A 17,986-nucleotide genomic window follows, 5' to 3' on the forward strand; every position below is an offset into this window, starting at 1 on the left:
AAAAAGAAGTGAAACCACACAGGATGTCAGGCTGTCACTGTCATACTTAGTTTATAATACTCCTGTGTACAGCCTTGAGAGATTTCATTACATTAAAGGCACCGTATAATTATCAGTTGTTGTTGTTCTATTCTTACAAACTTGGTGTTTTTCTTCTGCAGAGTCCTCAAGACAAATGTTATGTTGTGTCCCGAAGCAAGCCAACCCACTGCGTGCACTGTAAGTATGAATAGGTGCATTGAAAAAATTGTGAAATTATATCTATTTATTTGTTGAAACAGCATTTGTTAAAGTTACAAGGAGATTTTCTGGTGTTAAGGCAGGTAGGCAGCAGTGGGAATGGGATAGAGAACTATAACACTGGATGTCATAAGAACATAAGAAATAGGAGCAGGAGTAGGCCATCTAGCCCTTTGAACCTGCCCCGCCATTCAATAAGATCATGGCTGATCTGAAGTGGATCAGTCCCACTTTCCCGCTTTCTCCCCATAACCCTTAATTCCCTTGCCTACCAAAAACCTATCTACCCATGACTTAAATATATTTAGCGAGGTAGCCTCCACCACTTCAACGGGCAGAGAATTCCAGAGATTCACCACCCTTTGAGTGAAGAAGTTCCTCCTCAACTCCGTTCTAAACTGCCCCCCCCTTACCTTGAGGCTGTGCCCTCTAGTCCTTCTGTCCTTTCTGAGCGGGAAGAATCTCTCTACCTCTACCCTATCCATCCCCTTCATTATCTTATACGTCTCTATAAGATCCCCCCTCATCCTTCAACCCCTCATCGATTTCTCTCCCTGTTCCACTTCCCAGCAGCTAGTGGAAGTGCACCCGATGGCCTTGAGGTGACAATTAATCTAGTGGTTCCACATCCTCGTTTTCAGTCATTTCTGCATCATTTGTATTGAATTGTATTCCATATCAGACTTTTGTGCCCAGCATCACTAGGCAGCATGGATAAGGTAGAAAAATAGTCCTGGGACCACAATTTAGCACTAAAAGATGTAGTAAGGAGACTATATGATTAATTCTCTTGCTCTGAAAGGAACACTCTCAGAGAAGGTGTAATCAACCAGAAAGGTTTTGGAGACCTTCAGCTGTGTCCCACAATGCTCCCCACAGACATACCATCATTAGACCCTCCTTTGCTTCCTCTAATGCTGTAGCTCTGACCAATGCAAATCCAAACTTTTTGACATGCTTGTGATGTTACAGGAAGCTAACCTGTGATTTTTTTTTGATACATCGATACTCTAACATTGTGAGCTGACAGAAAGGAGGCACTTTTGGAAAATTACAGAGCTGCTGGAGTAGGGTAAGGTTTTAGCTCAATGTCTGATAGGGATTGTCAATAGGCTGATGCAGAAACATTTCAGCTATGGTTAAAAAAGACATTTTGCTTGATACTTTTGTTCTGCTATGAGCCTTTAGAGAGATGAGGTGGGGGCGGGGAGGTAGGTGGTGGCCCTTTAGATGTTTTATATGAAGGAGGTGAATGATCTGGAAGCATTGCTGGATCTGAGATGTTGTATGTGAGGAAAAGGAGTAGGAACCCAGTTGAACAAATGTACAGAGCAAGGCTAACTTTCCTAGATTTCTCCCAGAAGCAATTCTTTCAGACCACTATTTCAAAAGGGATATATCCGGCGAACTATTTTCACCGGCTGGAAGAGGATGTGATGCTATAATCCTGAAACTCCATAGCACTTCCTGTACCAGTCAAAACTACAATAGCATTTGACTGCTAATATGTAGGAGTTTTTCAGGCAGCCACAGAAAACGTATCCTGTATCGACTGACCTGCAGTCTGTCAATGCATTCACCAAGTCACCGATGCCATATTTACCAGTACTGACTGCATCATCTGCTTGTCTTGCTGAGCATTAGCTTTGTTATCTGTTTTAAGCTATTAAAATTTCTCTTATTTCAATAGCTAACTCACTTAAGGATGCTCCACAGTCAGCGTTCCAATCACTGAACACCACCTCATCTTCTTTGCCTGTTGGACTTACTGCCCCCAGACGGGAAACCTCACTACAACATCAGCAATTATCAAAAAGTGCTTCAAGTATTAGTATAGACAGGTAAGCAGAATATATCAAAATTGTTTCCGTTATAAACGCAGTGAGCATTTTCCAAAATATTATGGTTTTCACGTGAAACTATTGCTTTCTAGAAGAATCATGGAATCTATGGACACGGAGGTGGATAGCTATGTTTCTAAGAACAAATCACAGTCCGAGGAATTACTTCAAACAATGGGGTCATCTCCTTCGACAGAATCGCTTGCATTAGAGGGTGAGCATCTTTGATTGGTTGCACGTGGAGAGGAGGACATTAAATGGACAGTGGTGTAATCTGATTTTAATCTCGTGGAGTAAAAATATATCTTCATAAAATCCTAAGAAACGGAAGCAGAGTAGGCCAGCTGACCCCTCGAGCTTGTCTGTTATTCAGTAAGATCATGCCTTCAGATACACCTTCCCACATTATGCCCTTATCCCTCAATTTGCTTGGTTTCCAAAAATCTGTTGATTTCGAGTATCCATAGCTCCAAAGGTTCGCAGACCTTTGATTGAAAAGATTTCCCATCTCACTCCTAAATGGCTGAACACTTTTTCTGGGCAGTGCTCCCTTGTTTTAGGAGCTTTGGTCAGAGTGCTCATCCTCCTCACAGACTTCACTCTCTTTCACACAGACAGCAAAAACCTTGAGTCTTTTGTATAACATTGAAAGTTGAAGATTCTCCAGCATTGCACCTGCAGTCCCCTTACTTTGCCTGACTTTCAGTCACACCATCCCGTCCCTAACCCATTAAAACAGACCTCTCCCATTACCTTACCTAAGGTTTCTGACTGCCTGCTAGCTCAAAATATTCAGTTGATTCGCTTCATCCCTGATGCAACACAATGTCTGCGACATGGATTCCACCTCAACAACTCTGAGCTGAATTTCCTGCAGGATGCAAATATTTACCGTGTTTGTCTGAAATTATAGTGCTTTCCATGAGAACTCCACATGCTGCATTTACAACTCACCTTCTGCAATACCAAGCCTATCTAACCTTCTTTATTCAGTTCATTAGTGTTAATGTATATGATCAATTTAGATTATTTTCAAAACTAATTAGCTGATCTAGTTTAAATTACAGATAGATTCAATATGTACTTGTTTCAAACCCCCACTGCCCCCTCCCCCACCCACCCCGCTGTAACATCACCTCATGATTTCTTTTCCCAGTCAGATGTATTTTAGGAGATAAGGACAGTTGGTCATGTGTTGATGACAGCTGAAAGGATCATTATAGGAGAACGATTTGTGTGAATTTAGTTCTGTTATTTCAGTTCTCCAGCGCGTCAATATTTATTTGCGGTCACACTGAGAATATAGGCATCTTCAAGGGCATATCTGTACAAAACCAGGAAGTTGATGCCTCTGGCGAGGTTGAAGCAACATGGTTGGGCGATTAGAGGTTCTGTCCTTCATTAGTCTCCTTTGTCACTGTGGCATATATAACGCTATTTACATAATTGTTCTATTTTCACTTCAATGCTAAATCCTTGCTAAAGATCCTTTATTGGTGCAGAATTGTCTGGATGTTATTGTCAGTTTCTTTCATATCATACATAAATAGTACTTTAAATTAGCAACACAAGATAAGCATCATATTTGTTCTCCTTCTAAAGTCATTCAACCTTTCTGGTGGAATTCTGATGAGGGGACTGGGTCGCTGTTTAGCTCTCCATGGGACCATTGCCATGCTAGTTACCTCCATAGCATAGACAGGGACCATCTGCCATAAACTCCCCCATCCCATACAAATGATCAGCCTGCATTTCATAGTTGCTGCAGTTCCTGTCCAGGACCTGTTTGGTAAATAGACTCTGGAAGTTGGTGTCGAGCTGTTTCATTCAAACGTTGTAACAAACAAACTTTTCAATAGTTACACCCATCCAGTGGCTGACAAATCTCAAAAATGTTAAATCATCATTCCATAGCTGTCAGAACACGGGAAGAGGTCATTTATAACTGCCCTCTGCTCCCCCCATCTTCCAGATCACGGCCTGGTTCTGGGCCCCATGTCATTTTATTTTGCATTTTCAAAATGCTTCGTTTTTGAATCCTCACTGGCTGGACACATCAAGAAGTTTTAGGCTTTGTTCTGATTTTCCAAAACTATTCATTCTAGAAAGGCCCTGGATTGAAATTTAAATCGACAAGGTTCCATGAAAATTATTGCTTATCATGGAATCCTGCAGTGCAGAACGAGGCCATTCAGCCCATTGACCTCAATCCCACCCAGCTCCTAACACCATAACCCCCATGCATTTACCCTAGCTAGTCCCTTTGATACTAATGGGCGAGTTAGCACAGCCGATCCACCTAACCTGCACATCTTTAGACTGTGGGAGGAAACAGGACCACCTGGAGGAAACCCATGCATACCACTGGGAGAATGTGTAAACTCCAGACAGACAGTGACCCAAGCCAGGAATCAAACCCAGGTCCCTGGTGCTGTGAGGCAGCAGTGCTAACCACTGTGTTACCATGCTGCCCACAATATTTTTTCAGCATCCCCATTCGAAAGGACTGATCATCTGTTCATTTATTTAACAGTCATTAGTTTATGTAAGAGTGTGAAAAGAGAGATTGTGAGGACACTGGGGTGTTGATAAGTAGGACTTGGCACTGTATACACTCAGAATCACCAGGAGCTCTAGACAAATGTTTACTAATGTTCAGTAAACTTTCCAAGTGAACTATTTCCTGGATGTCGTTGACTTTAAATCTCTCTTTTCCAGATAACGTGGTCCCTTCCATGCGTGGAGACCTTGAGTTTGATGCACAGGAATTTAAAGCTGAGTCCTGGAGCCTTGCTGTTGATCATGCATTTAGTAGCAAACAACAGAAAGATCTAATAAAAAGGCAAGATGTGATATATGGTGAGTATACACTTTTAATCATAGAGGATTACTGGTTGGTTGTATACCAGCTGACATCCCAGGTATTTAGTTTTGTGTTGGAATGTTTTTTAGTTAAGGAAGCGTTAGGAGTTGTTTGGTGCTTTCAAACTATTGGGAAAGATTAAAGAATTGTCCAAGCCATTTTTCTTCTTGCATTGTTCATTCTGAGAATTTTAAAAGCTATATTTCCTTCACATGAGGACCTAAGAATGTTTGGGAAAAACCATTTGACCCAAGGAAAATTATCATTCCATTATTCTAGTTTTTCCATCATCGCATCCAAGATACTTTGCCCACACAAACACACCAGGTAGATTATTCAAAACATAAGTATTTGATAAAAATTTTTTTTTGGCAGTTGTTTTAATTTACTATATGTTAATTTACACTTGTATCTGATCTGCAAATTTCTAGCTTTCACGTGTACCCAATGGCCAATACTCTCAATTTGACCTCAGTTGATCTAATTTGGAATGAAGTTGACACCCAATTTGATGGTGTACCCAAAAGCTATCATGCTCAAAGATACCCAGTATGCACATCAATTTACATTGCAAAGATGTGAAGGGCAGTGGATGTTGTCTACATGGACTTCAGTAAGGCCTTTGACAAGGTCCCTCATGGTAGACTGGTGCAGAAGGTGAAGTCGCATGGGACCAGAGGTGTGCTGGCAAGGTGGATACAAAAATGGCTCGGTCAAAGAAGACAGGGTAGCAGTGGAAGGATGCATTTCTAAATGGAGGGTTGTGACAAGTGGCATTGCTCAGGGATTAGTGCTGTTTGTAATATATATAAATGATTTGGAGGAAAGTGTAACTGGATTGACTAGTAAATTTGCGGACGACACAAAGGTTGGTGGATTTGCGAATAGCAATGAGGACCATCAGAGGATACAGCAGGATATAAATTGGTTGGAGATTTGGGCGGAGAGATGGCAGATGGAGTTCAATCCAAACAAATGTGAGGTAATGCATTTTGGAAGGTCTAATACAGGTAGGAAATATACAGTAAACGGCAGAACCCTTAAGATTATTGATAGGCAGAGGGATCTGCGTGTACAGGTATACAGGTCACTGAAAGTGACAATGCAGGTGGAGAAGGTAGTCAAGAAGGCATATGGCATGCTTGCCTTCATTGGTCGGGGCATTGAGTTTAAAAATTGGCAAGTCATGTTGCAGCTTTATAGAACCTTAGTTAGGCTGCACCTGGAATATCGTGTTCAATTCTGGTCGCCACACTACCAGAAGTATGTGGAAGCTTTGGAGAGGGTACAGAAAAATTTATCAGGATGTTGCCTGGTATGGAGGGCATTAGTTATGAGGAGATGTTGGAGAAACTTGGTTTGTTCTCACTGGAGTGACGGAGGTTGAGGAGTGATCTGATAGAAGCCTACAAGATTATGAGAGGCATGGACAGAGTGCAAAGTCAGAAGCTTTTTCCCAGGGTGAAAGAATCAATTACTAGGGGGCACAGGTTTGAGATGTGAGGCACAAGGTTTAAAGGAGATGTACGAGGCAACTTCTTTACACAGAGAGTAGTGGATGCCTGAAACTTGTTGCCAGGGGAGGTAGTGGAAGCGGATATGGTAGTGACTTTTAAGAGGTGTCTTGACAAAAACATGAATAGATGGGAATAGAGGGATATTGCCCCTGGAAGGGTGGGGGGTTTTAGTTCAGTTGGGCAGCATGGTTGGTGCAGGCTTGGAGGCCTATCGCTGTGCTGTAATTTTCTTTATTCTTTGTTCTTTGAAATTAATCACTTCTATTTGAATTTATTCCGTTTTTCACTTAGTCCAAAAAGATTGTTTCACTATACACTATAAGCTTAAGAGCACCAGCTGAACCCATCTGCTCTTAATACATTTTAGTCTCATGATCTACATGTTCCACCCACCCACTCCCCAGGACTTGTGATTTAAACTGAACCTATCTCCCCCCACCCCCCACCACCCTTCTCCCCTCCATCCCCCCAATATCCTACCACTCCACACCTCCAGTCACAGGGTCTAAACTTTGTCCGTCCCCGTAGGCATCGTACATCCACCCCACTCTGTCGACACTCTCTCCCCACATCTCCACACACTTTCTCCACCCTCCCAGTCTCCACCCTCTCCCTTCCTTCCCCTGTCATAAGTCTCTTCCAGTCTCCCCTCCCTCCCTCTCTATCCCCCAATCTCTGTACTCGCCCCTTCCCCAATCTGTGTAAAAAATGATAGCTAAACAAAGTGATAGCTAACAAAATGATAGATGAATGAAATTAAATGCTAGCCAGATGATTTTTTGTGAGTGTAAGTGATTTCAAATGATGACAAAGTGATTGCAATTGAGTGCAGTTGATGTCACATACAAGATGTGGAAAGCAAATTATATCAAATGATATGAAAATTTAAAGGTAGGGAAAGGTATACTTTTCATAAAATAAGAAATATAAGCCTACTCCACCATTCAAAATGATCACAACTGAACTGTCTAAACTCCACTCCTGCTCAGCATATCCATTGATTCACTGAATGAGGGAAAATAACCTTTGTGTTTTTGAGGCTCTGATTCTGTGGAAGATCCAAAGTTCAAAGTCTCACAACACCAGGTTCAAGTCCAATAGGTTTATTTGGTAGCAGAAGCCACTAGCTTGCAGAGTGCATCAGGTGAGGGGAGAAAATAACTCTCAGTAGCCTTACTCCTTATTACTACTTTTTTGTTTATGCCTGTGGAAAAGGTAGGACTCATTGATAGATGCATTCAGATTACCTTAAAGTAGTACGTGAGAAATAGTAAAGTTCCACCTGATGAAGGGGCAGCAAGTGCCCTGAAAGCTAGTGGCTTTTGCTACCAAATAAACCTGTTAGACTTTAATCTGGTGTTGTGAGACTCCTTACTGTGTTTACCCCAGTCCAACACCGGCATCTCCACATGGAAGATCTGCCAGTGACCTTGCAACTACCTGATTAACATGTCATATTGGTGGGCCTTCTCAGAGGAAGCAGCATTGGCCTCTTATTGGATCTCAATCCGGAGCCTTTTTGCTTCCATGGAACTCCCCCCTGCTGCACTCCGCTAGGTTGCAAACAGTGAGAGCTGTGCTGCAGAACTGAAATTATAACTTGGCACCGATAGCTGTCATCACCCAAAAACATGTCCTGTTATTATACTGACACCTGCAGTACCATAGGGTGGATATCTAGGCTCGAGCTCTCACTTCCCTAACTTGTTTCTCCTTCCTTACAGAGCTGATGCAGACGGAGATGCACCACATTCGCACCTTGGAGATAATGTCAGAAATTTTTCGGAAGGGCATGAAGGAGGAGCTGCAGTTAGATCACAACACCATCGACAAAATATTTCCCTCTTTAGATGAACTTTTAGAAATTCACAAGCACTTTTTCTTCTGCTTGAAAGAAAGACGGCGGGAGTCCTTCGAGGAGGATAGCGAGAGGAATTTTTTTATCAATAGGATTGGTGACATCCTTTTACAACAGGTAAATTAAGAATAATGGAGCCAGAGTGATTGCAAAGTAAAAATGAAATATCCTAAAAATAAACAAAATATGAATGGAGCTCTCGTGATGGATTGTTCATACAGGTTAAAAGAGTCCAATGCTTGATCACCAAATGGCGCTAAGTTAATTGATACCAAACCTTACACAAATCTGAGCCTGGGATGCTGCAGCTGGATTCAGCAGCTTTGATTAATGCAGGGTGGGGGTGGGCAGAAATGTCAGCTGGGGTCCTAACTCTGGTTATTACTCAGTCATGCTGGAAAGTATAGATAGCAGCTGAGGACAAGCCCAGACTTGCCTGTGATGTCTTCTGTGGTTGAATACTCTGCCAGCGCATTGTTCTCACTCACGTATGGACAGTGCATTGCCACCTGCAGGCACTGCACGGTGCCTGATACCTATGAAACTGTTCTCTTTCACAATTTCATGCAAGTGGGAGAGAAAATAACTGTCAGTAGCCTTACTCCTTACCAATACTTTTTTTGTTTACGCCTTTGGAAAAGGCAGGACTCGTTGATAGATGCATTCAGATAACCTTGTAGTAGTACGTGAGAAATTGTGAAGTTCCAACTGAATGACCGTCATTACGCAATGCTGCCATCAAACCAGAAAGACATTCTGCCTATTACACAGATGAGTTATGCGGTACATGAATTTTAGTGCCAGTGTGATGCCAGGTATGTAGGTCGTATATCCCAAAGACTGGTGGATCATATCAAACAGCGTATCCCAGCTGCTGTTCCCAATAGGCAAGGTACAGGCCATACGCAACCAGCCCGTGCTTGCAAAGCTCAAAACACAGTGTCCAATATTACGTGTGATTCTGTGATTGGACACCATTTGCTAAATAATCCTTAGTGGGCTAAGAGTTATGTCAACAACTAACTTAAGATTGTCAGTTGGGCTCGCAGTGTGACCCATTTGCATGTACTGGAAACTATATTTATTAAATCACCAAGCCATGTTATTTGCCGGCGGAAGGAACATGTACACACATTGAGCCTGCTTTAGCTGAACAAAATGACATCCATTCACTGAGTCATTCCTCAGGGCAATGCCTTGACCTATCAGGGTCAAACTGCCTGGTTTAAATTTCAAACAAATTATCAGTCACACAGTGACACATTGGATTCTCCATGGCAATACCTCTAACAATTAGATCTACGTTTGACTTTTAAGGGGCGTCTTGACAAATGCATGAATAGAAGGGGAATAGAGGAATATGGTCCCCAGAAGGGTAGGGGGTTTGAGTTCAGTCAGACAGCATGATCGGTGCAGGCTTGGAGGGCTGAAGGGCCTGTTCCTGTGCTGTAATTTTCTTTGTTCTTTGTACTTGCCAATCAGTCAAAACCCTCTTCTTACAAGCATGAATTGTGGTGCTCTCCTTACATTGTAATCTTGCAAAATGTCCTGATGAATGCAGGACAGAAAGCTTTAACGTGTCTCGTTTTTCAATAATATTCAAGTTCTGTACTACAAAATGACAATTTAAATACCAGTCAATTTTCTGTCTTTTAATCTGTCTTTGACTAGCCTGATTGCAGGATCAAGCAGGGAACTCTCATTCAGGGATTTTGTATGGAAAAGTATTAATATTTAAAATCCTAGGTGATTGTCCCTTTAGTTGATAATGAACATCCCTTGTGCTTAGTTTACAGATGAAAATGGCAACAAGTTGAAACAAACCTATGGTGACTTCTGTAGCCATCACAAAGAGGCAGTCAATTTTTTTAAAGAACTGCAGCAACAAAATAAGAAATTCCAAAACTTTATCAGGGTAAGTTCTCCTTAATCACTTTTCTCCGCAAAACCAAATACGTGCAAACAACAAAGAAAAGCTTACATTTGTTTATCCTTTTTTAGCAACAGAGCAACAATCTGCTGGTCCGACGTCTTGGTGTCCCAGAGTGTATCCTGCTAGTTACCCAGCGTATCACTAAGTACCCAGTCCTGCTTGAACGAATACTGCAATATACAAAAGGTCAGTCTCAGGGCTAGTCAATTCAGCCTCATGTATAAAATTAGAGTTTCTTACTTTACAGCAGTGGCTACATGTCAAAAGCACACAACTGACAACAATGCGTACTGAGGTGTCCTGAGGTCATGAAAGGCACAATAAAAATGCAGGTCTTACTTATCTAAAAGATGAGAGGCACTTTTGGAGTAAAATATGCTGTTGTGTTAGCTACTAATTAACAAAAGAAGATGCTGCTCACATTGTTGCAGAACACTAAATTACAAATTCGTATCAGTGTTTTATGCTTAGGGAATGTCACAAGAGGTTATCTATGAGATTTTTAAAGTACTGAAAGAGATAAAGAAGCTCTAATTTGGCTTCTTTTATGAAATGAATAGCATCTTCTGAACCCGTGACCTTTACCATCAGGGTGGACAAGGGCAATGGTCGTCTGGGGCCGTTAATACCTGCAAGTTTGTCTTCAAGCTACACATCATCCTGACTTTGAAATATACTTATTTCATTATACTTATTACATTCCTAAATCCATTAACTCCTTTACCTATCAGCGCTGTGGGTGTACCAACAGCAGATGGATTGCAGAGGTTCAGGAAGTCAGCTCATCACCACCTTTTAGTTAGTTAGAAATGGTGATGAATACTGGCCTAGCTAGCAGCATCCACATCCCAATAACGAAGAAGAGGAATGACTTTCAGCAAAACTAAAACGAGTGATAGCAAATCAGCAAACATCTCTCCGGATTATATTTTTTCACTGACTTTCTCCAGTGTAAAGAAGTGAGGGCAACGTGTTATTTTTCTCTCTACACCTTTGGAAGGGGCAGTACTGCTGGTGACAAATGTCACTGATGGTTCACCGCTGATTGCCATTTCCCCCACGTTCAGACTCATCACTTCGACCACCCACATACATCAACAATGTAGTTTTCACATTGTTGGCCTAATTGCAGTTTTCCCATCTGGTGCTAAAGGCACATGGCCAGGGAATAAAAATCATGACAGGGCCTATTAAGCAGTAGCACAGTTGGTGGGTGTCACCCTTAAGGCTCTGGAACCTGACATGCGACTTAAATTGGGAATACATCATTCTTTAGTGCCAGTAGCCAGAGTAAACAGAACTGCTTTTAATTGAAGGGATTCTGTACAGTGTAAACACATGGCTGTATCTCGACAATCGACTGCTGGTTCACTTTTGGACCTGTTGCAAAACTTTGTAATTCTTATTTTGTATCATCTGCAGGAACAATTTTCTATCATTTATAGAAAATACAAAAGTTATGCTCTCTAAAATTCTATTATTGAACTGAGTGGGAAAACATGTAGAAAATTTCTTCACTCGCAGTAATTTTATATAAACGTTTTAAGTGTAAATGTACCATAATAGCCTCAATGCAAAGGGCAAAAATTGGCTAAGGCTCAAAAGTGGGCACAGGAGATGCCAAGGCACGATTAACCTGCAACCATTCATTGTGATGCTAGATTTGAGGCAAACAAGGGCAGCACAGTGGTTAGCCTCACAGTGCCAGGGACTTGGATTCGATTCCGGCTTGGGTTATTGTCTGTGCAGAGTCTGCACGCTTTCCCTGTATCTGTGTGGATTTCATCCGGGTACCCTAGTTTCCTTCCATAGTCCGAAAGACTGGTTGGGGGCATTGGCCATGCTAAATTCTCCCTCAGTGTACCCGAACTGGCGTCAGAGTGTGACGACCAGGGGATTTTCATTGTAACTTCATTGCAGTGTTAATGTAAGCCTACTTGTGACACTAATAAATAAATGAACTTTGTGCTGCCTGCTAAGTTAAATGAGAATAGTGTGAAACTCAGCGATAAACGTGCTGTTGAGTGGCTACATGCCTCATTAAGTGACTGGGTTTGTATGAAGCTAGCTGCACTTAAAGCCAGCCTAAAGAGGAGGTGTGTCCTGGCTGTACAGGTGTTGGAAGTGGCGAGGGAAGAGAGTCCAAGCAGAAAGACTCAATGGCTCAACAGAGCAGAGAACATGATCCAAGGTTCCTTGATGCAGCACCGGTGGCTTTAGTGCAGGATTTCAAGAGAGGGAAAAAGATCCTCTATTCCCAAGGGATCAGAGGAGCTCAACTTGGATACTGGGAATGGAAAACTGTGACTGCCTGGGTCTTCTTGGCAGATTTTCAGAGTTGTGAGGGTAGGTTAGCAAATGTTCAAAGGTTACTGCAATGTAGATGGGAATTGGATCATGCCACACTCCATCTCCATAGGAGGTGATAGTTCAGGTGTGGTGTGCCTAGCGATTTTCACGATTGAATGCAGAGACGATGGACTGGTTTCAGCTTCCACTTGTAGAAATATTCAGCCATTTTTAACAGGTCAGAATTTAATGTGACCTTCTTATCCTGGAAAGACCTTACCTGAGTTATCAAGGCAATATTGTTAAGCTCTGCCAAATACTACAGGTGTAGTGGTCTCGATGGTCTCCCTCTGTGCCATAAATGACTCCAGGGCTCCTCTAGATCAATACAGACAGTGAAAGAGTTCATTGAGTATTCCAATGGCTTGCTTTATGTTTCAGCCTGGCTTTCTTTATATACATGCTAACTACATTTTGGCTGAGTTGCACACTGGAGTCAGAGGCAGAAGGCCAGCGGATAGTCAATTTTGCAGAGCAGCCATCTTCTGGTTTGACAAGGTGACTGAAATATAGTGAACTCACAGCAACTCACCAAGCTTCCTTCGACAGCACCTTCCAAACCCTCAACAAGTACCACCTAAAAGACAAAGGCAGCAGGTGCAAGGGAAAACCACCCAGTTCCCCTTCACCATCTTAACTTGGAAATCTATCAGCATTCCTTCATTATCGCTGAGGTCAAAATCTAGAGGGACTGCAGTGGCTCACCAGCACCTTTCAAGAGCAATTAGGGGTGAGCAAAAATTGCTTGCCCAACCAACGACACTTGCACTGCATGAAATAATTTTTATAAAATTTTGGATCAGGCCAGCAAAACACATGCTGCACTTGCCTAATGAGTCAAGTGGCAAGAAAGACTGTGCAAAATTGGCCACTGGCCTAATTTGTTTATTGCTGTCCTTGTGATCATGACTGGTACCTGCAGCTCTGGCACACTGGCTGCCAGCTCAGGAAGTTTCAGCAGTCTGGGAGGGCTGGTGTGGAAGTGGGATGGAGTGGGGAAGATCCTGGGAAGGTTGTTGGGATGGAGATGAGTGGTAGCCAGCAGCGACCCTCAAATTTAATGTGGAGCTGGGACGAGCACTCTGTTCAGCTCTTTGTTTGCCTCAAACAGATATCAGCTAGAGGTGTCTAACTGAATAATAACGCACTGAAATTTTGTTTTATTATTCACAGAAGGAACAGAAGAGCATGAGGACATAACTAAATCTCTTAGTTTGATAAAGGATATAATAGTAGCAGTAGATACAAAGGTCAACAAATATGAGAAAGAGCAAAAACTACTGGACATCTTAAATAAATTTGAAAACAAAACATATGCCAAGTTAAAGAACGGCCGCACATTCAGGAAGCAGGACCTCAACAACAGAGGGAGGGAGTTACAGCATGAAGGTTCCATGTATTGGAAAACAGCCACAGGACGATTGAAAGGTAAAGCAGCAATAGATTCAATGTTCTACCAAGAATAACACTTCATTGCATATAAAGTACTTTAAAAATTATCTCTTTAAAACTGGATCTGGGAAGCTTGCATGGTTATAAATCTTTTGACACATGGGTAGTTCCAAAAAAGAGTCATATTTGGCTCGAAATGTTAACTCTGTCTGTCTCTTCACAGATGCAGCCTGACCTGTTGAGTCTAGCCAGTACTTTCTTTTTTTTATTTTAGATTTCCAGCATCCACCATACGTTGCTTTAATCTTAGGGTCATGTTTGACCTGGCAGTAGTATAAAACAGACAATATTAGCTCAGCTATCCATTAAACACCACTTACCATTAAACTCCATTTTCATCATTGCTTCACACCATTATCTGAAGTCAGAATTACTCACAGTTAACCAAAATGAAAGATTTGACAGCTTGTTCATCTGTGGATTTACTGAGCTTTAATATGGCCTACTTTTCAGCTCAGTGTTTTCAGACATAAACATTGAAAACCTGTAGAATCACGACTGCCTAAGAATTCACATTTCTTAAAGCTTTTTATGAAATTCTTGGATGCCTGGGCATCCTTGTTTCACTACATAGCTCTTGTCCTGGGAAACATGGGTGATATAATGAAGTCATAGTTCAAGGGTAATTACCACTAAGAATCCCCCTCTGCAATTCCTTAGTCCCCTGCCTTATGTGCTTCCTGTTGGTCACTTTGAAATGATTCCCCAGTGGTCTTGGCTAAGGAGGTGGACATCTATTGAGAACACTGGAAATGGTCTTGGTTGAAACTCTTAGCAATTTTGAGCCTTAGCAGCACAACTTAAGGATCAACAAGGTCATCTATGTGCGGATCCACAAGAGATGGGCGAGATCCTAAACGAATATTTCTCACCAGTATTTACTGTTGAAAAAGGCATGGATATTAGGAAACTTGGGAATATAAATAGTGGTGTCTTGAGGAGTGTACATATAACAGAGAAGGAGATGCTGGAAGTCTTGAAGTGCATCAAGGTAGATAAATCCCCAGGACTTGATGAAGTGTTGTGGGAGGCTAGGGAGGAAATTGCGGGTCCTCTAGCAGAGATATATGAATCATCGACAGCCGTGAGTGAGGTGCCTGAAGATTGGAAGGTGGCAAATGTCGTGCCTTTGTTTAAATAAGGCTGCAGGGAAAAACCTGGGAACTATAGGCCAGTGAGCCTTCCATCTGTAGTGGGTAAGTTGTCAGAAGGTATTCTGAGAGACAGGATCTACAGGTATTTAGAGAGACAAGGACTGCTTAGGGACAGTCAGCATGGCTTTGTGAGTGGAAAAATAATGTCTCACAAAGTTGATGGAGTTTTTTGAAGGAATAACCAAGAAGGTCGATGAGGGCAGTGCAATTGAAGTTGTCTACATGAACTTTAGCAAGGCCTTTGACAAGGTACCGCATGGTAGACTGCAGCTTGAGGTTAAATCTCACGGGATCCAAGGTGACATACTCAAATGAATGCTACGTTGGCTGGATGACAGAGACAGAGGGTGGGTTTTAGAGGGTTGTTTTTCAAAATACAGGCCTGTGACCAGTGGTGGTGTACCTCAGGGATCCGTGCTGTGTCCACTGTTATTTTTCCTTTATATTAATGATTTGGATGAGAATTTAGGAGGCATGGTTAGTAAGTTTACAGATGACACCAGAATTGGTGGCACAGTGGACAGTGAAGAAGATAAGATGATGAATGGGATAGATAGGATAGAGGTGGAGAGACTCTTCCCGCTCAAAAAAGACAGTAGGACTAGGGGGCACAGCCTCAAGATAAAGGGGAGGCGGTTTAGAACGGAGTTGAGGAGGAACTTCTTCACTCAAAGGGTGGTGAATCTCTGGAATTCTCTGCCCGTTGAAGTGGTGGAGGCTGCCTCGCTAAATATTTTTAAGAAGCGGGTTGATGGGTTCTTGATAAGAGAGGGGATTAAGGGTTATGGGGAGAGGGCGGGAAAGTGGAACTGAGCTACAACAGATCAGCCATGATCTTATTGAATGGCGGGGCAGGCTCGAAGGGCTAGATGGCCTACTCCTGCTCCTATTTCTTATGTTCTTATGTTCTTATTATCTAGAATTGCAACAGGATCTTGATCAGTTGGGCCAGTGAGCTGATGAATAGCAGATGGAGTTTAATTTAAAAAATGCGAGGTGATGCATTTTGGTCGATAGAACCAGGGCAGGACTTACTCAGTTAGTAGCAGAGCACTGGGAAGTGTTATAGAACAAAGAGATCTAGGGGTACAGGTTCATAATTCCTTGAAAGTGAAGTCACAGGTGGACAGAGTAGTAAAGAAGGCATTCAGCATACTTAGTTTCATCGGTCATAACACTGAATACAGGAGCTGGGTGTTTTGTTGAAGTTGTACAAAACATTGATAAGGCCACACTTGGAATACTGTGTATAGTTCTGGTCACCCTATTATAGAAAGGGTATTATTAAACTAGAAAGAGTGGGGAAAAAATTTACTAGGGATGCTACCGGGACTTGATGGTTTGAGTTATAAGGAGAGGCTAGATAAATTGGGACTTTTTTCCCTAGAGCGTGTGAGGCCGAGGGGTGATCTTACGGAGGTTTATAAAATAATGAGGGGCATAGATCAGCTGGATACTCGATATCTTTTTCCAAAGGTGGGGGAGTCTAAAATTAGAGGGCGTAGATTTAAGGTGAGAGGGGAGAGATACAAAAGTATCCAGAGGGGCAATTTTTTCACACACAGGTTAGTGAGTGTCTGGAACAAGCTGCCAAAGGTAGTTGTGGAGACAGATACAATTTTGTCATTAAAAAGCGTTTAGACAGTTACGTGGGTAAGATGGCTATAGAGGGATATGGGTCAAACGCGGGCAATTGGGACTAGCTTCGTGGTTTAAAAAAAGGAGCAGCATGGACAAGTTGGACGGAAGGGCCTGTTTCATGCTGTAAATCTCTATGACTCTATGACTCCAACTTCAGTCTGCAGAATCACACATGGACGAGGGCAGGTGTGACTCAATTGGCTGTGCAACACTGACAAGGGCATGGGAGGAGCAGGTGACAGGGGAATAGGTATGCTGTCATCCTGAGACAAGATAGCGGTTGCCACTATTGTCAGTCTTCTGGGACTGCACTTTAATGCTGCTATGGTTCTGCACAAAAATAGAGCAATATGGCATAGTGGAATTCACCTTCGGAACTATCCCTAGGCAACAAGTTAACAGCCATCAGCGCCTGCATGGCAGCTCTGTGATATGCCCTGCTTTTGTTACCTCTAAACTTGACTATTGTAACATTCTTCTGTCCAGCCTCGCATTCTCCACTCTCCATAACCTTCAGCTCATCAAAAATGCTGTTGCCTGCACCCTAACTCACACCAGTTCTGCAATAATCATCCCTGTGCTGTTGACCTATTTTGGTTTTGAGGAGGTTTACTAGGCTGATACCGGAGTTGAGGGGGTTGAGCTATGAGGAGAGGCTGAATAAACTAGGCTTGTACTCGTTGGAGTTTAGAAGAATGAGGGGAGATCTCATTGAGACGTATAAGATGATGAATGGGATGGATAAGATAGAGGTGGAGAGACTCTTCCCGCTCAAAAAAGACAGTAGGACTAGGGGGCACAGCCTCAAGATAAAGGGGGGGTGGTTTAGAACGGAGTTGGGGAGGAACTTCTTTACTCAAAGGGTGGTGAATCTCTGGAATTCTCTGCCCGTTGAAGTGGTGGAGGCTGCCTCGCTAAATATTTTTAAGACGCGGGTTGATGGGTTTTTGATAAGAGAGGGGATTAAGGGTTATGGGGAGAGGGCGGTAAGGTGGAACTGAGCCACGACAGATCAGCCATGATCTTATTGAATGGCGGGGCAGGCTCGAAGGGCTAGATGGCCTACTCCTGCTCCTATTTCTTATGTTCTTATGTTCTTAACACCTTGGTTTTAAAATTCTCATCCTTGTTTCCAAAC

The 17,986-nt window shown here is 42.5% G+C and overlaps 1 protein-coding gene across 4 annotated transcripts in view; it reads left to right on the forward strand.

The window, feature by feature from the left end:
- arhgef28a (Rho guanine nucleotide exchange factor (GEF) 28a) overlaps positions 1 to 17,986 on the forward strand; it is a 393,722-nt gene that overhangs the window by 262,462 nt on the left and 113,274 nt on the right. For all 4 annotated transcript variants that reach the window (XM_080189269.1, XM_080189270.1, XM_080189271.1 and 1 more), the window contains 8 exons: positions 162 to 219; positions 1,931 to 2,081; positions 2,174 to 2,295; positions 4,800 to 4,940; positions 8,186 to 8,436; positions 10,109 to 10,234; positions 10,321 to 10,438; positions 13,775 to 14,029. In XM_080189269.1, coding sequence (XP_080045395.1) covers positions 162 to 219; positions 1,931 to 2,081; positions 2,174 to 2,295; positions 4,800 to 4,940; positions 8,186 to 8,436; positions 10,109 to 10,234; positions 10,321 to 10,438; positions 13,775 to 14,029 — 1,222 coding nt within the window. The remainder of the gene's footprint in view (positions 1 to 161; positions 220 to 1,930; positions 2,082 to 2,173; positions 2,296 to 4,799; positions 4,941 to 8,185; positions 8,437 to 10,108; positions 10,235 to 10,320; positions 10,439 to 13,774; positions 14,030 to 17,986) is intronic.

The sequence above is a fragment of the Carcharhinus amblyrhynchos genome, chromosome 5 (assembly GCF_965287045.1).
Source record: "Carcharhinus amblyrhynchos chromosome 5, sCarAmb.v2.hapA, whole genome shotgun sequence".
Taxonomy (NCBI): Eukaryota; Metazoa; Chordata; class Chondrichthyes; order Carcharhiniformes; family Carcharhinidae; genus Carcharhinus; species Carcharhinus amblyrhynchos.